The sequence below is a fragment of the Penicillium canescens genome (assembly GCF_028828765.1).
Source record: "Penicillium canescens strain IBT 15451 chromosome Unknown utg000003l_segment0_segment0, whole genome shotgun sequence".
Classification (NCBI taxonomy): Eukaryota; Fungi; Ascomycota; class Eurotiomycetes; order Eurotiales; family Aspergillaceae; genus Penicillium; species Penicillium canescens.
In genome coordinates, this window is record NW_026703965.1 from 346,310 (window position 1) to 366,623 (window position 20,314).

Consider the following 20,314-nt stretch of genomic DNA (forward strand, 5'->3'; position numbering starts at 1 on the left):
ATGGATGGGATGTGATGTGGTTCTTTTTGGACTATGGCATGATCGGTTTCTTTATTATTGCATTTCTCGGCTGGAAGCTGATCTTTAAAACCAATTATATTTGGCCGGGAACCGCAGATCTGAGCCTTGGTGGGCTGAAGGAAGAGATCGATAACTACGAAGCTCTATATATGCCTCCTCCCGATGGAAAGGTAGATAAGCTGGTAAATAAGCTTTTCAGTTAGCAAAATTCATATGTTTATCTCTCAAGATGACTTAACTATGAGCCGACCAGTCTTCGAAAATAAAAACTGAATGAACACCTTGGTACTTCGCTGTTCTCGATCAAGGCTTTCAGTTCCATCTCATAAATTCCACCTCACCCCACCTCACCTCTATTTTAATTCTTCAGATATGATACATTTCTATCACCACCGCAATGCTTTCATGTGAATCGACCCGTCTGTTCGTTATGTCTAACCCTCAACAAATTCTTTCCGACGATCAGTTGATCGTACAGGCCACCACGGCTGTCGAAAAGGCCCAAATTCCTCAAGAACTCGTTTGGAAGAAGATTAAGCCTGAAACTGGATTTTGGATTTCCTGTCAACTCGGCAACGATGAAATGTTGGCCCAGCGCGATGCACGGTAGCTCATACATCATGCTCTCACAGGTCACTACTTTGGCTAACCCGTCATCTTTTGCCCCTAAAGTCTGTCTTATAATCCCGTTACAGAGGAACTACGCATAAATATCATTCATACACTTCTCCATAAATGTCACCGAGGGTGGTTTATGAGGAGTCTATTTGAGTGGTGTGAAGAGGGACTTATTACAAAGGACGAGGAGAAAATACTCGACATACTTGACGGTATCAGTATGTGATTCGCGATAAACTGATCCTACTCAGAGCCTAAGCTTACATTTTTATACAGCAACTACGGGTTTCGAAAGCCCTTATTCATATGCGGTCAAAGATATCGACATAGGAATGGCATGTCCGATTGGATCACTTCCACGAGTCATTGTGGAATCTAGATGGTCGATCCCCCGATCCTCCGATTCAGCCAGTTTATGGCTTCAGGATGCAGCCAAAACTCTCCAGGTTCTTATTTTGATCGAATGGTGGAATGTTTCAGCAAACACAGTGGCAGGACAACTTCGAGTCTATCGACGTTGGACGAAAAAAGTCCAAACCGAGGTATAGTCGAGCCATTCACCCCTAAACTATTTATTTTGTCACTAACTATCACACAGCCCATCTTCCCACTTCCGCCGCGGCATCCTGAAAAGCGGCGAATCGCGCTCACACGAGATGAAGTCATTGGAACTGAAGATAACCGCTTCGATGGGTTGGTGCTTTTAGTCGATGATCTTCGCGCAGATGCACTCAAAGCTATGAGGAAAATGCATCTGAATCCAGCTTCTTGAGGCGTTCTGACAATGTAACAAGAGATGGACGTTTAATTTCGGATTGGCCTGCAGACTGCTGCGTTGCTATACAATGACACTCTAGATCAATGAAAGATGTTTGCAAAGTATACTTTATGTAAGACAGATTGAAGATTACTCAAGAGATCCATGCCCAAAAAACTATGCCGACGCCCTTCTTCAAGTCTTCCTGGCCCTTTAAGGTAATGCACCTCAATGAACGAGAAAATAGATGCTAATACGGTACCACCTGAGCAAGTCTGGCTGAATCAAGCCTCGAATATCTGCCCTCGTTCATTTCATTCATCTTGTCCATTCGGTCTACTTCACACCGCCGATCCTTGGCAGCCCAGTCCAGTATGCCGTTCTAAGTTCAGACCAAGTGGTCGCTGACATCCTTTAGACTAGTTCCACGTTCGACAAAAGAGTAAGATACCTTCCACACATTGACCTATTTAAACAGTTATTTTGCTTCAATGAACCCATATGTGACGAACCCAGACGACATTCCACCTTTTGATCTGTATGCGGACCTGCCGCTTTATGGTCGATATCATCCTCAACCGTACGATTTCCATATCAACTGTCAGCATATCAGCTCTCAGTCTATAGAATCATTGAACTACTGGGCTTCAGTTGTTGATCTTTGCAATGAATCTGTGAGAATATATCCGGCTGAGGAGGGTGCTCGCGACGTGTTCGCCCTTGGTAGCATTATTATCAAGTCGAGCCACCTACATACGCAAGGGAGCGCCAAGTATACGAAGACCGACTACTCTTACGCGGACGCGAATGAGGTCAGGGCAATTGCTATTGCGAAGAACGTCTTGAACTGCGTTAAAGTTAGAGTGCCCGAGATTTACTTTGCAGGGAAGGTGCTTATTCTGCCCATTTAATCACTCCTATAATACTCACACCCATTAGATCAATGGCCGCCACGTACTGATCCAGGAAAGGCTCCCAGGCGTTGCATTGACCGTTGCTTGGCCGTACCTTTCGCAAGCCCAAAAAGAATCTTTCAAACAGCAAGCACGAGAAATTCTCCAACATCTACACTCTATCAAGCCTACCGATAGATGTCAAACTCGCTCTTACGTCGTGCCTGATCCTAATATACGTAATAACGGCCGTATCCAACCTCTAGAATGGGATGTCCTCTTCTCGGACGCCAATACCGATCCAGACATGAGCTTCATGCATAACGACCTTACTGATTCTAACTTGATAGTTCATGATAACAAAATAGTGGGACTCATTGACTGGGAAATGGCCGGGTTTTTTGGCTGGAAGACTGCTGGATATGTTCATCGTACGCTCAGGCCACATGATAATTGTTTTTGGGAGGATCTTTATGAACATGACATCCCTGGTCTTTGAGCGGAGGTTATGTTTATTCCGTGCTACGGGGTTTCGGGGCTTTTGACGAGTTTATGGCCCGCGTTGAAATCGCCTTGCCAGACACGGAAGGCGATGAAAGCTTGGTTTTGAAGTGCACACTAAAATTGGACGCTATACGCGAGTTGCATATTGATGGCTTTTCTTTTGCAGGATTAGTTACCGCAAACTACTAAATTCAGGCCGAGTTTGGCAAGTTTTCTTCGCGAGGTACCCAAGAGATCTACATAACATCACCACAATGCACCGCCTAATTTACATGTTCTGCGTATCCAACGCCACCAGTGACAGCTTCCTTTGCATTCTTCTGAACCTCTTCATCTTCGTGGTAGGCGAACTGAAGCGGCCTCTTAGTCGAAATGGCATCTGCATCGCCCGCCACGATAAGCGGTGGGTTGGAGCGGTAGTACGCATCCATGTCTTCCAAGGTTCGATTTGCTGGAAGCAAACAGCTTGAATTAGGGCAGAGGCTACTGAGTTAAACAAACCTGTCTCTGTGTAAAAGAAGTAGACAATTGGCAGGAAGACCGCATTGAGAACGGTCCACACAATCCAGAATTTCCATCCAATATTTTGAATACCGATGGGCGTAATTTCGACTATGACAAAGTTGGTGATCCTGTAGAGAATATGGCATGAGTATCACGGTTTGTTTCAAGTCGAATTTGTCTTTATAACTCACCAGTTTGTTGCGGTCGAAACAGCCGCACCCTTCGTTCTCATAGGAAGTGAGTTTATTTCAGTGGGATACAGCCACGGAACTCCCAGCATACCCATTCCAAATGCGATATGGTAGAAAAAGAAGAAGGCAACGGAAGCAGTGGCGTAGACTATATTCGTTTTGGCCATATAAAGGAGAATTGTGATAATCAGGAAGGATACGAACTGGCCAAACCCAGACATCATCATCAACCCTCGACGGCCGACTCGTTCGACTATCGCAGCTGCTGCACACGAAAAAAAAAAAAAGTATGAGGTCGCATTGCAAGCTATCAACAGCCGGGCCATCTTATCTGAGAGTCCGACCGAGTTCATGAGGACTAGGGGGAGGTAATAACTCATAATGTTGATGCCTTTGATACACCATTAGTAACCTATGACTGTATAACAGGATATGCTGCGATCAACGACAGACCTTGGAACTGCTGCATGGCCTGTGTGCCGGCACCAAGAAGCAACTGACGAAGAGTCTTGGTATTGTCGCTTTTGCTCCGGCGCAGGAGATCGCGCCACCGGACAGCATTGTCGGATTCATATGTAATGCTGAATTTGATCTCATCACGTTGAGTGATGATAAGTGGATCTTCAATGGGCATAGCCTCGACGCACGCGAGCACCTCCATTGCTTCTTCTTCACGGGCTTGTGTCATGAGCCATCTGGTTCTCTTTAACATCACATTGCACCACGCAGGAATAGTTCGATATTATACCTAGGAGATTCTGGAAGCCAGGGGACCGTGACGAGCAATACAGCGATGAAGATAAGCTGTAAAGAGATCGGCAACCGCCATGCAATGGCGCCGTCGTGGAAGGAAAGACCGTAGTTGACCCAGTTGACAATACAGTATCCGCCGACATTTAGCCCGAGATCCAGGATGACCAACTTTCCTCTCCATTTGGCCTGTGCAGTTTCCGTTTGCCAAATGGGCGCCGTTGCCGTGTTGATTCCATTGCCGAGACTAGACCCGTTATTAGTAGGCATACTCGATAGAAATGGTCGATCTACTCACCCCAGCACAATCCGGCCAATGAACATCTGAGGTAGACTATAGGATGATGCTTGAAGAATGGTACCAACCCCCATAATAACAGTGCCCAAAAGAATGGATTTCTTGCGGCCGAGTTGGTCACCTACTGTAAAGGCAAGTATGCACCTGTGAAAGACGGAGCATTAGTATCCAAGATGTTTGGTATAGAAGAGCAAAGGGGAGCGACATACTGAAGACACCTTGATCGTATCCAAATAGCATCATATCGGTAGCACAGGATACCTGAAATATCACGTATATCAGCATGCCTCAGCTGAGATAGTACATGGACGTGTAGCAGACATACCGTGAGCCAAAAGGTAAGCCATTCTCCAGTGAGCCCGAAATAGGGTTTCTTCGTAAGCCCCATAGCTGAAGATAGATGACGGGATAAAGGTAATAGATCAAAATACATGCAATGAGACAGCGTGAAGTGTTATTGGAAGCTTGCTGGCAACCGGCCTTATATACCTCTTAGGTCAACCGTATCTAGTACGTCAGGGGCCGTACGGTCTCGGCTCCAGATAATCCCGCCCCCAGATGGAGATGGAATGGAGACAAGTTGCGGGGTTTAACCCGTGGCGAGCAGAATATTTTCCCGGTATTTTGGGCAAAGGTCCCCGACTCACGAATCGCGCCTTACTTTCTTACATTCTTTCCGAAAAGTTTGCGCCGCGACATAATTTAATTCAAGGGAGAATTCATACTCCTTGAGTACATCTTTTGGGCCTTGTATTGACGAGGAATTCCCAGTACCCAATGTCTCCCCGTCTCTCCATAGCAGCAAGTGAAGACTACAAACCCTTCAAATGAGGCTAGCGCTGAGCTAGAGTTGGCGACAGCCGATCATCACCTCGGCCCGGACGGAGAAACACGACGAACCGAACTATGCGTTGCGGAGGATTTCTTCCTAAATTGGACGACGATGGGTTAGTTGGTCCGCTGGTGGAGGCGACACTTGGGGATTTGGTTCCTTGCCCAGATATCCGTCCCGAAATGGTTATGATGCAAGAGCATATGGATCAGGAACTGTCTATCCTGCAACTCGTCTGATGCCGGGGAAGTCAATCCATGTCACTTCCAACTCAGGCGCTTGGCAAATTCCACCATGTCTCACCAATGGGCGGAAGGAAGAGACCTGGATTTCACTGAACCAGCTTCGGAGCTGCGACTGTTCGAGAATACTTTCTTCACTATGTTTTAGGCCCTGGAGACCGATTAGATCCATTTGTTCTGGCTTTTGGGGTGCGATTATTGAGCTATTTAACGATATCAAGCGCATGTTTCCATTTCTTACAAAATGAAAGAAGCGAGCATGTTCGCAATTTCTTGCCAGCCTTCACGTTGCGCCTATATGCATACATGTGTGGAGTGGTCATCACTAATGGCGCCATATACTGACCACCGTTTCCGCACGTCGTGCCAAGGTTTCCTGCTCTTTTAGGTAGAGCACTGAATGTTGTCAGTATTAATCCAAGGATATAGCAATGACATCCACTCACAAATGTCGTCTGGTGGACCTGGACGTCTGGGAGTTGCAACAGCACATATCCCTCAATTTCTTTTAGACCAAACGCCAAGCTCGTGTCGTGAACACTCGTGTCAGAGGGGTTCACGTGTGGCAACTCGGGGGGCGAGACTTCATTGATGTGATCCCTGAGGAATGCTGGAACGTCCTGGTGAGCTGCGAGATCTCGGAGCTTGCTGAACCAAGCCTTAGGGGTCACCCCCCTTAGGAGTTTTGGTTTAGTCATTTGAAGAAATTTTCGTGCGGTGTAATGTTGGTCGGTGATGTTGATGTATTAGAAAAAGCAACTTGATATAACTCACTATTTTAAAATAGCCATAACCGGGGCACCCGAAAATGGACAAAAAGTGGTGAAAAAAGAGGGGACAAAGTAGGGCGAAAGCAATATATAAAACTAAAGAATGAGTCGTATAAGTTTACATAGTAAAGCACGTCTTAAAGCTCAAGGTTGCACTTTAATAACTACAGCTACATCCTAGGAGATTCAACGAATCAACCCACAAGGTACTCTACAATCTATATATTCAAAAGGGTAGGTAGTACCAGTCAATCTATCTCAGATTCAGGACTTTGTAAAATTTCGCATCACCTTCCCAAATTCCAATTTGGCTCCTCGGCATATCGGATGCATAGACACAATGCACAAAACCAGCAGATATGGACACAATAGATCACCATTGGTCATTCATTCTTCATATACAAAAGCCTTACTAACATTCCAATGGCTGTCTAAGAGATCCCTTTCTATAGAACAGAAACGACTAAATCAGGGCAGTTGTAGATCCAGAGTGGAGCCGGACCGGACCCACCATGACGCAAAGTAACCTCCAGCCTCAATCTCACTCCCTCACTCTCATTCTCACTCTCATTACAGTCAACGTAATCACATTTTCCCATTTCCTCCGAACAAAATGCCACCTCGCTGCTTCATAATCCGCCACGGCGAAACAGAATGGTCCCTAAACGGCCGACACACAGGCGAAACAGACCTCCCGCTCACAGCGAATGGCGAGAAACGTATCCGAGCAACCGGCAAAGCCCTAGTCGGCGACGACAGACTAGTCGTCCCGAAGAAGCTAGCACATGTGTAAGCTCCTCTCTTCCAGTTGAGCCGACAATTCCAATGCACTATCATATCATATCTATATGATATATTACCTCTATTAATAAATCTAAACTAATAAAGTACAGCTTCGTCTCACCCCGCACCCGCGCACAACGAACCCTCGAACTCCTCGAGATCGGCTGTCGGGAACGGCTCCCCTGGAATGAGCAGCGCAAGCCTGAAGAGGAAGAGGCTATTCGGACCGAAGCGCGCGTTGAGATTACGGATGCTGTGCGCGAGTGGGATTACGGGGATTATGAGGGGTTGACTAGTAAACAGATTCAGGAGATTCGGGCTGAGAAGGGGGAGGGGCCTTGGAATATTTGGACGGATGGGTGTCCTGGTGGAGAGTGAGCTTTTTATTCCTTTTATTCTTTGATCCATTTCTTCCTTGTTTGTAGTTCATGTTTTATGGTTGTGCTTGGGGTACTTGGTTGCATTTCTGGTTATTCTTCATGCTAATAATCTCCCTGTAGGTCCCCCGAAGATGTCATCCGGCGTCTTGATGCTCTGATCGCCGAGATCAGAGAGAAATACCAGCGTCCCTGCTTTGAGAACCCCGATGATACAAAGGGTGACGTGCTCGTCGTTGCGCATGGACATATCCTGCGTGCATTTGCCATGCGCTGGACTGGGAAGCCTTTGACGGAGACGTCGCTGATTCTGGAGGCTGGTGGTATTGGAACGCTCAGGTAAGATTGGATATCCTTTGCAGAAGCAGCACTGTCCGATAGAGATTAAACATGGCTGACGTGACGACAGTTACGAGCACCACAATATCGATGAACCGGCGATTATCCTCGGTGGACAGTTCGTTGTTGAGTGATTGCGAGGGTCATTTAGATGATGCCCGATCCTCGATGCCCAGGTGGAGAGGGGAAGTAATGCCTCCGCTGGGGCTATAGACGTTAACAAAGTTAGCAATGTCCATAGAAATAGACCAAGTAACTCACCAACTTCCAATCAACATCCACCCACGCACCCATCCCAATTCAAAACCCCATTTCAATAAACTCTCGTAATTCAATCCCAATAGAAATTCACTCCTCCTCACTCCCCTCCTCCTTCTTAACCGCACCATCCCTAGAATCCAAATCCGCATTCGCGCGGACCCCCTCCTCGCCAAGAACCTTAGCAGACCCCATAAACAACGCACCCATATACCCACCGAGGAAACGCATATCACCTGCCTGCACGGCCGTCATGCGAAGTAGGTTCTCGGTGTCAGCGAGATTGGCGTTTAACTGGGCGAGTTGGGCGTGCAGGTGGGCATATTGGCGGGTTTTGGCTGCGGACATTGAGGGGGTTGACGAGGGGATTTGGGGTTGGGAGGTTGTTTGGGTGAAGGTCTGGGCTTGGGTTTGGTTGAACGCGTTTTGGGGTATTGTTGAGGGGCGAGGGTTGTAGGTTGTTGTCGAGTCTTGACGGCGGTGTATTGGGGGGATGGGCATTTTGTTTATCTTTGGGTTGGTGTTGGTTTGGTGTGGTGTTAGTGTTGGTGTGTGTAGTGGGTGGGATTGTTGATTGATTGTTTAGAGGGAATGTTTACGTCACGTGGTGATACGTTATCGTATACTTGGAGAAGTCATACAGAGTAGCAAATCACTCTATTCTATTCTTAATGTAGGTGATATAACGGAAGGTCTATCAATTCGGAAGGATACAGTCTGTCCAGACCGAACAGTCACACTCATTAATGCCCAGCAAAGCGCAGACCCAGAAGGCGACTCAACATAAATCGAACCTCCGGCTCTTTTGGAATGCGTCAAAATCAGAGGGCTAGTTGAGGCAAGGAAAAAGCAAAGGAAGGAAGTGCCCAGCAAATGGTGGTAAAACAGACAAAGCAAAAAGGCGTATACGAGTCCAGAGAAAAGGAATGCGCCGGCCCGAGTAGTGTACAGTCATGCAGAGGGATGAGAAGATGGGCAGGTGAGATTGCCGACGACGCTATATCGACATGCTGTGAAAAGACACAATGAGATAGAACAGAGAGTGTGAGAGAGGAAGGATAATTGCCCCGAGTTGGCTCGCGCAGCCTCATTAGAATTCGATAATGCCGCGAACATGAGTATCGATGCAGAGAGAAATCGGAAAAAAGACGAAACGCGCACACCCATACCCCGATCCACTCCGAAACAGAAAATAAACGCAATGAAGACCCCTATGTCCCTCATGTATATGTAAAGAAACGAAACAGCAGTATTAACCGGTGCCCCCATCGGGACCGAAGAATGATATCCCCGCTGCATTGACACGCCATGATGCAAAATGGTCCAAACATGACCAATGTTCGGTGGAGGTTCGTCCAGGCCGAATGAAACGTCAATAAAATTCAGTCAATCATCGGGTCGGGTTCAGCGAACGGGTGCTGCGACTCCCTGGCCCAGGCTGACCTGACTGCTATGAGATGAAGGCTCAGAGTCGAGGTTCGCACTCGCTCCGCTATCACCACTCTCCGCGCTGGCGCTCGCACTTCCGGTCAGACTTTTGTTTTTAAGAGGGCCCTTGGCAGGAAACGTGTTGCTCACCCCATAGTGTTGTTCAACTTGCTGCGGCCCTACCGCGTTTCCATGTCCAGGAGGATACCGCGGCACCGGCGTTCGCATGTTACCAGGGGGCGAAGGTTGACCGTGAGGTCCATTAGGGGGTCCAAAGCTGTGGTCATGTGCGGTTGGGGGCCGACCCATCCGGGGGCCTGGTCCAGGAGGACCATGGGGTCCGGGGGCCCTGAGGGTCCGCCGAGGGGGAGTTCCAGGGGACTGGCTGTTACGCCGGCTCGTCGGGAAGGGCCTCGGTGGGTAGTCACCCATGTGGCTGGCCGTGAGGGAGTTGGCTCGCGAGTCCATATTCATCTGGTTTCGGTCAACGGCACCATATCTGTTGGAAGAGTAGCTCATCATCGGGTTGTCCATGAGGGAATCGTGGAGACCCGGGATTTCTTGCATCACGCGATCGCTCGCGCGCTTCCTGCCAAAGTAGCGCCCGAAGGCTGATGAGGAGGGACGGCTGGGAGGGGCGGACACGGAAAACTCGGGGTTTTTGCGGAATTGACTGTGACTGGGGCCCTTGCGGCCTCGGCGGGAAGTCATACTCATCATGTCCACACTGTCGGGGTCGATGTGCGGGATGGCCATCGTATCCATGGGGTCAAAGTAATCCTCGTCTTCTTCGTCAAATGCTGTGGGGGCCCGGGAGGGCGGTCCACGGCGTGCAGGGCCAGGAGGACCCCGGCGCAGGCCCATCTCCTGTTCCCGGATCTGCAGCTCTCGTTGACGAAGAGCCAACTCCCGCTCTCGCAACGCTATATCCGACACTGGTGCCGCGTTAGGCTCAAGAGCGCCATTGCCATTCTGGTGTGGGATACTCTCGCCGGACTCGTCGTATACCACCAAATGGCTGAACTCTTCGAGCCCCTCCAATGATGGGTCGCGTGGAATTCGGTTGTGGGGTGCCATCGGTCCACCTGGGGGAGGTCCACGCATCATGCCTGGGGGCGGGCCACGTCTTTGTGGGGGGATGACCATGCCTGAAGGTGTGCGGCTGGCTCGCATAGGTGGGGGTCCGCCGTTCATGGGTCCGCCGTTCATCATGGGTCGCTGCTGTGGAGGGGCGGAAGACAATCGTGGAGGCGGCTGGCCCATCACTGATGCAGGCGGGGATTCCTGCCGGGGCTTGCTTTGGTTGACAATATTGGCGTGGTGCATCATTGCGTACAGGGATTCAATCCGGGGCACGCGAGTGTTGGACTCGAGGGCCAGCTTGATCGGGGATCCGAGGAAAGTCTCAATCTCCATCGGGCGGCGAGCCTGGAAATCCTGGTACATCGTGGTCGGAGCATCCGTGGCAGTCATCTTTTCGATCGTCTTCTCCCGGAAATCGCTGGGGAATGAGCAGCCCTGGGCAGAGGCAAGCTCCATCAACTCATCAATGATGCCTGTTACCACTTGACGGACGCCCGTTTTCTCGAGAAGTTGTGTATGGTTCGGGGTTTCGAACAGAACGCTGGCGGGATGGAACGCGATCGGGCTACGACTTATTAGCTAGATTTTGATGCCGAATCGGAAAGAACTCACCCAATCATTCGCTCGAATTGCTCCTGACGAATATTCTCCGAGACCTTGCAATCAACCTGGCCGGAATTCAGAGTCATCGCCAATGCCGCTGCCATGTCATTCTGGATGGAGGTGGGAATGGAGGTTTGTTTGTTGGTTGCGCCCACATGGATCTCGCTCGAGCTCAGGTGCTCGAACTCGCTGGGGCCGGTCTGAGAGATTTCGACGTTGGAAACCAGAGAAAGGATGACGTTGGTCGGGTACCGTTGCTCGAGATGAGCCTCGATACCGAGGGTATTTGTGGTGTTGACAAGGATACATGTGTGTTGAGGAGTAACCACGGATTCGATCACCGAGGCCAGATCGTAGACATCGGGCAGGGCCTTCACGCAGAGGATGACATAGTCGTAGGCATTTTCGCGAGAGGATGCTTCTTCGGGGGCGCGGACGACTAGAAACCAGTTAGCCAGTGTTAGAAAGCCTCAGGGGATGATTCTCACCATGTCGGGGCTTAAATCGCTCGTTGCCGAATGCTTTGGATCTGCAGAGAGATTAGCCAACTGGATAACCGTCAAGACGAGGCCACATACTTGAATGAGACACCATATTGTGATACAGCGTCAAAGCCTGATTTCCAGACTAAAGTCACATCGCAGGAGGTTGTCGCCTGCAGTCGCCATGAGAGAAAGGCAGAAATCGCATTGCCACCAACTGCACACACGGTTAGACGGTCCATTCTGAGATGTGTGAAAAGTGAAGCTCACCGGACAGAATGCGCAAACGTGGAGGAGGAGCCATCGAGGGAAGGCGGGAGTGACCCGGTAGAGAAGGCGTGACGCCTATAAGAGTTGTTGGATGAGGGCCAATGTGAAGAGTTGAAGGAGAGAAGAAGCAAAAAGGGAGGAAGGACGAAGAGGGGGGACCACGTTCTTGGAAGTTGGCCTTGAAGTGTCGGATTGGGAAAAAAGGAAGATTGTACGCGCTCGTAAGCTTCTTTTTTCGATTCAACGTCCCCTCCGGAAACGGATGATAAGTCTGGATGCGGTTATTTGCTTCTTTTCATTTTTGTCTTCACTGTCAACAGTACTGTAAACTCTTTCTGTTTTCTTTTCTACTTTATTCTCGATTGTGTTCTGATCTTATTCTCAATTTCATTCTCAATTTTCGTCTCTATTTCCATCTCTGTTTTCTTCCCTATTTTATTCTCCCCATTCAAAGGCTTACCTTATCTATCTGGCTACGCAATTAATTCGGAGGAACTTTGGACCTTTCAAGGACCTGAAATCCCATACCCCTGTATATGTAAGAACGAGATCCCAGTCAAAATATATATCATTTTGCTTCTTTATTCTGTTGTGCTTTTCTACTGTGAGCGTTGGTATGTACATAGTGGAGGGTGGGCAGGCACTTCTATAATTAACTTCTCGTTTTTTTTCTTTTTTCTTTTTTCTTTTTCCCGATTCATACAATACACGATATACACCCTCCACTTACAATACAGTACACCGGCGATCTTCAAGCCTCGCCTTTATACTTAAACTGTGTAGTCTATAACTCAGTATATAAGTGTAAGTAACAAAAGCTCAAACTTAACACTTATTGACTATTGACGCGTACTTGATATCGGCCGCGTGCTGGCCTCCGTCACCACATCCACTTGAAAACCCACTATCTACGTGATTAGCGGCAGAGATGAAGACCTGTCAAGTCACGGCCGAAACACATAGAACCTTGTTAGGCACTTTGTTTTGCTGAATTCAATAGTGAGCTGCAAGTGAATACTACCTGGGTACAGTAAAAGTACTGTACATAACACTTTACAGAGTATATCAATACAGTTTAACACTGGCATACTTGAACTATATCAACCACAATCAGGTACAGGTACCTGATACCTATCACCCGACAGATCCCAAAGTACAAAGTACAGTATGGCAAGGTTTGTATCCCTGATCGACAAAAAATTTTAACAACCAGACTGTCATACAACAGGGAAGCAAGTGGGGAGAATCAACTCCCTCGCCTTCTCCCTCTCCCTCTCCGCCCCGACATTCTCTCGAACCTTGGCAGACTTGGGAGTAATGCCGGGGTAGTCACACCCAACACGAAAACAAGCGGCTTTTGTTCCTTTTGACTCTGCCAATACCGTTAGAAGAAGACTAATTTCGGCCCAACCATAGCGTGAGAACTGCATGGAGGCTGAGGGGCTGAGATCCAAGGGATGATCAGGATCGGCCCTGTGAAGGGGGCGGTGTTGATAATCCCAGCATGCCACAGTGATCGACGTTCCGATTGCAGTTTAATCAAGGGATGTATCTGACTCGGGGGTTTGATATCGGGGATTTACAATAATATATGGTATTGGAAGTGGAATATGCTCAGTTAACGTTATCTTATGTACAGTATTGTACATCTGTAGGTGGAAAGGGCTAGAACGTGGAATCGATTTATAAGTCCAGACCTGGGGGATTCGCTGTGGAGCATAAATACATTACCGTACAAAGCGTACACTGTGTACACTACATGTATAATGCGTATAGTGTAATGTGCATAGGCCGGAAACAGATATATGTGTGGCCAGGGGTAACCACGTTTGCAGCGCCCGCAAACAGTGTCCAAGTTAGAGAGTTATAGCACTATGATTCAGGAGCCACAGATGTCATTAAATTAATACCGGTTTGCCATAAATTAACCTTGAAACCCGTTAATTTCACAGGGGCCCAAGCCCTAAACACGGAAACTCGCGGATGCATAAAGAAATTCCTAGACACGCCCATAGTACAGAAGTAATTGACCTATCATAATCATGAATCACCTCTGGTCGCACGCTATTTCTCGCCGTTGTACTTAATGACTCAGCGGGTTTGACAACGGCGCCCAAAAAAGCCTAACTAGTGGCAACCTAACAGTCTAGCAGCAAATAATGTAATGAAAGTAACCATCATGTCTCGGCAGTGGCAGTGAAAATAGCCGGCGAACACCGTTCTCGTACTCGCATCTTCAAAACCAAGACAAAGCCACTCATCTCCGCTGAAGCGAGACAGAGGGCCTCTGGTGGACACATGAAAATGCGAGACAGGGTTTTGGGGCGAGGATTAGCTTCCTTGTGCCTTGTTTTGCTGATGGACGCTAAGCCTGTGAGTCGATCGGGCCGGTGGACCTGGCAGCCAACCAGCGGTTTTCAACGTCTTCTAGTGTGCTTTGGACCACTTTTTTCGGTTTCGTTTGGGTGTGGTTGAGTCTTTACTGTATCAGTTACCGGCAGTTGGTTTGGTTATGGTGAATATATTGATGCTACTTCCAAGGTTGTGTATAGTAACTATCCTGTCTAGCTGTATACATTGTACATTGGGGATAAAAATGGGTGATCGAATTGATTGACTGGGGTTGAATAGAATTGATGTATTCTATGATCACCAGCATATCCCAATTTCCATCCCGTGTCCATAAGTTCGACAGCTGTCATTACTGCAGCATGCAGGGGAAACTTTCCCTAGGTCAATTGAGCAGCTGACAAGCAGAAATTGAACAGATGCAAACGAATGAAACAGACCGACATGATTCACTTTGATTCGGCGAATATCGCAAACATAAATGAGGTGCATATCATGCCAGATACATATCCAGTACTTCGTTCCTCCGAAGGTGAATCAGTCAGATTACGGCATCTGAAACAAGAATCGAGTGAAGGATCTGAGCAATGGCCATGTAGGGCTCTGCAAGTCAGCTTTGAAGCACGACTGCAATCCAGAGCCAAGGTCTGTACTGTATGTGGTCATTTGTGGACCTCCGCATATTAGGCCCCGGAGCAGATGGGGATGGCGATGATCGATTTGGAGATTAGATGCTGTTTATCCACTCTGAATGGGTCGGATACTTGGCAGGACCTTGATCACCTGGTTGGATTTACACATCTTTCTGTCTTCGTCGGACTTGCCGATACTCTACATGACCACGTGAAGAACAAAACATGTGCAGGGTCAACCCATTCTTGATTCCAGTGTTATCTTCAGATACATGGCAGAGTTTGCCTCACTCTGCAGCCAGGGCAGAGGGAGCGCCCCACGAAAAAAAATGATATCAAAACCCGAGCTATTGCGCCAGTAACAATTGAAAAGAGAAACGAAAATTGGAAAAGTTTTCAACAGGCATTCAAGCCATGTAGGTGGTGGAGTCGACACCTTCCTCGGGGTATTCACTGGTGGTTGGTGAGTGCTTGTTCATAAAATTCCTGGGGATTTTGGGGGACCAACGGGAGGGCAACTTCGAAGCGCTTCTCGATCTCCTTGAGGACTTTCTCGTCATCTTCGTTGCTGACGAAGGAGATGGACAGACCCTTGGTACCGAAACGACCGGCACGACCAACACGGTGGAGGTAGGAATCGGCATCCGCGGGGAGATCGTAGTTGATGGCCAGGTTGATACGCTCGATATCGATACCACGGCCGAAGACGTCGGTGGCGACACAGATACGCTTGTTGAACTCCTTGAACTCCTTGTAGCGCTTGATACTGTGGGGAAATTAGCAATATGCCACGGCGATAGCGGGACAGGCATAAACATACCGCTCTTCCTGGCTGACACCGGAGTGGACAGCGATACTGGGGAAGTTGCACTCGCGGAGCAGCTTGTCAAGCTCGTTGGCACGCTGGGTGCTCTTGACGAAGATGATGACCTGGTTGAACTCAAGGTTGTCGAGGAGCTCATTCAGCTTGCGGTTCTTCTCCTGCTCGCTCAGCTTAATGTAGTACTGCTGCAATCCGTGAAGAGTGAGCTTAGTGTCGTCATCGACGTAAACCTCGAGAGGGTTGCGCATGAACTTCTTGCAAATGGGACGGATTTCCTGGGAGAGAGTGGCGCTGAACATCATAACCTGCTTGTCGGCGGGGGTGGCACGGAAGATCTCCTGGACATCACGGCGCATGTCTGAGCAATATTAGCGATGATATTTTCGACTTGTATATTCGTAAACGTACCAATCTGATCGAGCATCTTGTCACACTCATCGAGAACGAAGGCCTTGACGTTGCGAAGAGACAACTTTTTGTCACGGACGAGTGCGTTGAGACGACCGGGGGTGGCGACGACGATGTTGGGGTAGGTCTCCTTGCTGGACAGGGTCTCGACGTCCTTCTGGATCGGGGTACCACCGTAGAAGACAGCAGTCTTGACGTCGGGCAGATACTTGGAGAAACGGGCGTACTCGTTCTTGATCTGGTAGGCGAGCTCACGGGTGTGGCACATGACTAGGATCTGGCATTCACCAGGGACGGGCTCCAGCTGGTGAAGAGTAGTCAGGACGAAGACAGCGGTCTTACCGAGACCGGACTTGGCCTGGCAAAGAACATCGACGTTCAGGATAGCAGTCGGGATGCAAACTTGCTGGACTGTGGGGTGGAGCCGATGTTAGATTGTGTTCGATGAAATGAGAAGCAAAGGCAATTCGTCTCGCAAAGTCCGTCCATCCTGTAGCATCGCGCAAATTGATGCCAAGAGGTCATCTTGATCCACCTCGTCAAACTACTCTGACTGAGGGTCACAGTGAAATATACAAGTTCCATAGGAAACCTGCTCTGCAGACAACATGAGGGACGCGTGACAACGACGGAGCGCAACACGCATAATTCACCAATGCGCCAATCCCCATGAAGAATGTGGTGGTCCGTGACTGAGGCTTGAGCTCTGCGCGAGTATCATGACCTGCGACCAACATATAGTGAAGATATTGTCTTTGTTCAAAAGCGCGTATCCTCATGTCGTCTGCAGATTCGAAACAGGGCTGATTGCCAGATATACCGACCGAAGAATCTTCCCGCGAGGATGGACGGACGTTGGAGCTTGGAGGAATGGAGGAACGCTTGTGGGAAATGAGTTAGACTAACCCTCCGATGGATGTTCGAAGCCGCAGTCGGTGATGGCGCGAAGGAGTTCGCCCTTCAGGAGGAAATCGCGGAAACCGGTCGAGTGGATACCAACGTAGCTACCCTTCTTGTCGGGGCGGCCACCAGTGACAGTCAGATCACCCTGCTTGTCATCGTCACCATTGGCGGCGGCAGGCGCAGCAGTGGTGGTGGGCTGAGTGGTGGTCTGCAGCTCCTCGTCGGAGTAATCGATGAGATCTTCCTCGTGAGACATCGCGACGTGTAAAGTACTTGTATTGGGGAAAGTTGAAGTGAGAAAGGTTAAAGGAAAAAGAGAAATAGAGAACGGAGATGAGAAGATTAATTGGACGGGACCGTGGTTTGAATGGCAGGTCGGGTCGACAGACAAAGGTGGAAGGTTGAAGGCGAGGGAGAAGAGGTTGGCTGAGTCACGTGCGGATCAGCCTCACCGCTTTGGGTTTAGCGCCATAAGCTTCCATATGCAACTTTGAGATGCAGCCTACAACTAGTCAGGTCCCATCCAAGTGAACATGGCCAAGGCTAAGGTTAAGAAAGAGGGCAAGAACGTCCAGGGTCATATTCGAGCCCGCCTAGATTACCTTCAGAAAGCAGCTGTTTATCTGCAAAATGCGCAACAGAACACAGCCCACCAAGTGATCTCTGAAGAGACTGGCAACTCAGCTTATGCCCAAAATGATCTACACAGCATTTCAAATGGCAAAAAGGGTACGCAGGGCACGTCTGGCGCGAAAAAGACCACGGAGCCCATGAACAACCTCTCCAGGGTATGCGTATCTCACCTGCGTGGCGTGGCATTGAAGACTCAAATCCGGCTGCCAATCGCGCTGAAGAGATCCGTCTGCAAGCGCTGCGATACAATCCTTGCGCCTGGAGTGAACTGCTCGCATGAAATCGAAAATGCGAGTCGCGGCGGCAAAAAGCCATGGGCTGACATACTGGTCGTCCGCTGCTTCGTGTGTGGGACCGAGAAGCGTTTCCCCCAAACGGAAAAACGTGGAAAGAAGCTCGTGCAACGTCGTGAGGAATCAGCGTTACAGCATGAAGTTGCCGCTGCAAATGCTGAGGTCGAGGAAGCGACGTGATAGACGTGACAACACCTTCATCTTCAACTGCAGACGTTTGACATTTTACTGGACGTGTCACACCTTACATTACAACCACAGCCACGGCCACAGCCACGGGCCCCCTCGGATTCAAATTCATGGAGGCCAGCAGTCTTGCATTCGATGCATGCAACTGGTACAAAAGTCGATTGGAAGGCCTCCTTATGGCCATCAAGCTACACCCCATCTGCATACCACGTTGTGTGCCAGTCAGCTCAGGAATCTACACCAAATATCAGCCAATCGAAACCGAACAAAGCTTCGTGGATGGCACCTGACAGCGGCGTCTCCCATTACGTTCAATATCAATGCGGTCTGATGCGCCGAGACACGAAATCCACCCGAAAGAACGATGGAATTGAGAAACTGCCGAATTATACTGCGAAAATTGCAAGCCTAGCTATGATTATCCTCATATCGGCCAACATCAAAGCAGAAGAAGCCCAGAGCAATGTACACGAGAGATGCAGAGAGGGGAATCGAAACAGAGGAAATAGCAGAAGCATCAAACCAAGGACAGAAAGAGTCGTGTTTATACACTCGGAAACACATTAAAAATCCTTCATGATAGTCATCAAATCTCAAGGATTTCCAGCAAGATGAGTGCTCTGGCCTTCATCAATCCAACTCCAGTGCCATCGTATACTGCCATCCTATCGAGGTCGTGTTCTCATTGAGTCGACTCGACGGTGCCGTGAGGCATGCAGTTCTTTTAACCAATTGTTCAATAAATCAGAAACGCGGGAAAATGAAATGTGGAATATGGTGACTAGCAAAGATTCGAGAAATTGTCCGCGAGGACACAGTCGGTATATAGTTTTTTGTTTCTTTTTGTTCTGTTGGCTTTCATTCACGTATCGTGTGGAGAGGAATAGGTGTATCGGTCGGACCATCCAGCGGTCGAGTAGAAGAAAGGTATGGAGAGGTGAAGAATTTATGACCTTGTACAATGCGAGGTTTGGTAGAAGGTATGTCAGGAAGTATGAGAGTAAACTCATCGCCGTCGTCGGGAACTCTGGTCAATGCGGTGATCCAAGTTCTCGATGCGACCACGGAAACCCTTGACGATATCACGGATATGGGCGATTTTAGCCAACTCATTATCCAGCTCGTCGATAGAAGCAAGAATCTCACGGGTGCGGGCAATCTCCGCATCGGCATTGCGAATGACGTTGCCCGCGCGGTCGTAGGTGTTTTGAATGGAGCGCTGCATCTGATCTTCTAGCTATACCACACATCCCACGTTAGAAGCACACCCATAACCAGGCCGAACGAGACAAACATACATATTCGATCCGATGACGGATCTGAGCCTGCAAGCCGTCGAGCTGGTGCGACAACGCGCGGAGACTCATCGGATCCAGCAGCAAGCGACCCTGACTGCTGGCGGCGCTGGTAGCGCGCGAGCTGGAGTTGCTGGTTCTCCCTGTTCCCCTGCCCCTGGCAACCCCATTGCCGGCATGGCCGCCCTGCAGGGCAATCTGCTGCTGCTGCCGGAGGATCTGGATCTCGGAGGAGGTGAGGCCAAGCGAAGTGTCGGGGATCGAGGCTGAGACGGACATTTGGTCCCGGCAGAGACATGCTCCGACCGCGACAGTCTACGAGGCGCCAATCAAACTCGATGTGAGACCGAACGGACCACAGGTCATGATGGTGGATGGGCGGGGGGAAGGAGGTGCGGAGAGAGAGTGCAAAGAACTGTGCGCAGCCGGACCGGAGTGCGACTATTCGACTGTTGAGGGGAGAAAAGCAGATAGCTTGCTTTTGGTAAAAAAGAGAGAGGAAGGAGATGTGAACTGGGGGTATCGGCGCCAACTGAACAGCGCGCGGCTCGAGTCCAGTTACACCCGAAGGGTCTAGTGGGATTTCAGTGTTTTATATCCTTGGTCGGAGCACAGGCTCAGGCGGAAATCTGATACCTCGGACCCCCATAAAGAGGGGTTTGTAAGGAGTCAAAAGAAGCAATTTGTGATTGTATTCTACTATATACTGCATTACATCTGATCTAATGCTACTGCACCTGTCCCAAGATGGGGAAGAGGCTCTGCAATATCTGCAAACTACGAAAC

At 49.1% G+C, this 20,314-nt stretch overlaps 10 protein-coding genes across 10 annotated transcripts; 4 read left to right on the forward strand and 6 right to left on the reverse strand.

The window, feature by feature from the left end:
- Positions 1–418: 418 nt before the first annotated feature.
- Positions 419–631, forward strand: N7446_003583 (uncharacterized protein; the record flags this gene model as incomplete). Its single annotated transcript, XM_058512332.1, has 1 exon — positions 419–631. One exon carries the CDS (start codon positions 419–421, stop codon positions 629–631), a length of 213 nt encoding a protein of 70 aa, XP_058373661.1.
- A 1,256-nt stretch (positions 632–1,887) lies between these two features.
- On the forward strand, positions 1,888–2,788 carry N7446_003584 (aminoglycoside phosphotransferase family protein; the record flags this gene model as incomplete). Its single annotated transcript, XM_058512333.1, has 2 exons — positions 1,888–2,286; positions 2,336–2,788. 2 exons carry the CDS (start codon positions 1,888–1,890, stop codon positions 2,786–2,788), a joined length of 852 nt encoding a protein of 283 aa, XP_058373662.1.
- Positions 2,789–3,056: 268 nt separating this feature from the next.
- Positions 3,057–4,924, reverse strand: N7446_003585 (Major facilitator superfamily domain general substrate transporter; the record flags this gene model as incomplete). The annotated part of the gene is made up of 8 exons (XM_058512334.1): positions 3,057–3,244; positions 3,295–3,425; positions 3,489–3,879; positions 3,942–4,183; positions 4,237–4,485; positions 4,537–4,660; positions 4,746–4,797; positions 4,862–4,924. The coding sequence occupies 8 exons, from the start codon at positions 4,922–4,924 to the stop codon at positions 3,057–3,059; spliced, it is 1,440 nt and encodes a 479-aa protein (XP_058373663.1).
- A 1,070-nt stretch (positions 4,925–5,994) lies between these two features.
- Positions 5,995–6,308, reverse strand: N7446_003586 (uncharacterized protein; the record flags this gene model as incomplete). Its single annotated transcript, XM_058512335.1, has 2 exons — positions 5,995–6,006; positions 6,057–6,308. 2 exons carry the CDS (start codon positions 6,306–6,308, stop codon positions 5,995–5,997), a joined length of 264 nt encoding a protein of 87 aa, XP_058373664.1.
- Positions 6,309–6,946: 638 nt separating this feature from the next.
- On the forward strand, positions 6,947–8,201 carry N7446_003587 (histidine phosphatase family protein). Its single transcript, XM_058512336.1, has 5 exons — positions 6,947–7,169; positions 7,274–7,537; positions 7,664–7,879; positions 7,950–8,086; positions 8,141–8,201. Exons 1-4 carry the CDS (start codon positions 6,994–6,996, stop codon positions 8,011–8,013), a joined length of 720 nt encoding a protein of 239 aa, XP_058373665.1. The 5' UTR covers positions 6,947–6,993; the 3' UTR covers positions 8,014–8,086; positions 8,141–8,201.
- A 26-nt stretch (positions 8,202–8,227) lies between these two features.
- Positions 8,228–8,638, reverse strand: N7446_003588 (DASH complex subunit HSK3 family protein; the record flags this gene model as incomplete). Its single annotated transcript, XM_058512337.1, has 1 exon — positions 8,228–8,638. One exon carries the CDS (start codon positions 8,636–8,638, stop codon positions 8,228–8,230), a length of 411 nt encoding a protein of 136 aa, XP_058373666.1.
- Positions 8,639–8,794: 156 nt separating this feature from the next.
- N7446_003589 (ketopantoate reductase family protein) lies at positions 8,795–12,180 on the reverse strand. The gene is made up of 5 exons (XM_058512338.1): positions 12,004–12,180; positions 11,830–11,950; positions 11,740–11,780; positions 11,261–11,690; positions 8,795–11,213 (listed from the first exon to the last, which is right to left on the reverse strand). The coding sequence occupies exons 1-5, from the start codon at positions 12,035–12,037 to the stop codon at positions 9,542–9,544; spliced, it is 2,298 nt and encodes a 765-aa protein (XP_058373667.1). The 5' UTR covers positions 12,038–12,180; the 3' UTR covers positions 8,795–9,541.
- Positions 12,181–15,391: 3,211 nt separating this feature from the next.
- Positions 15,392–17,374, reverse strand: N7446_003590 (ATP-dependent RNA helicase SUB2; the record flags this gene model as incomplete). The annotated part of the gene is made up of 5 exons (XM_058512339.1): positions 15,392–15,437; positions 15,493–15,750; positions 15,805–16,165; positions 16,216–16,626; positions 17,122–17,374. The coding sequence occupies 5 exons, from the start codon at positions 17,372–17,374 to the stop codon at positions 15,392–15,394; spliced, it is 1,329 nt and encodes a 442-aa protein (XP_058373668.1).
- A 277-nt stretch (positions 17,375–17,651) lies between these two features.
- On the forward strand, positions 17,652–18,224 carry N7446_003591 (ribonuclease P Rpr2/Rpp21/SNM1 subunit; the record flags this gene model as incomplete). Its single annotated transcript, XM_058512340.1, has 1 exon — positions 17,652–18,224. The coding sequence occupies one exon, from the start codon at positions 17,652–17,654 to the stop codon at positions 18,222–18,224; it is 573 nt and encodes a 190-aa protein (XP_058373669.1).
- A 1,015-nt stretch (positions 18,225–19,239) lies between these two features.
- N7446_003592 (uncharacterized protein) lies at positions 19,240–19,807 on the reverse strand (the record flags this gene model as incomplete). The annotated part of the gene is made up of 2 exons (XM_058512341.1): positions 19,240–19,470; positions 19,532–19,807. The coding sequence occupies 2 exons, from the start codon at positions 19,805–19,807 to the stop codon at positions 19,240–19,242; spliced, it is 507 nt and encodes a 168-aa protein (XP_058373670.1).
- Positions 19,808–20,314: the final 507 nt, after the last annotated feature.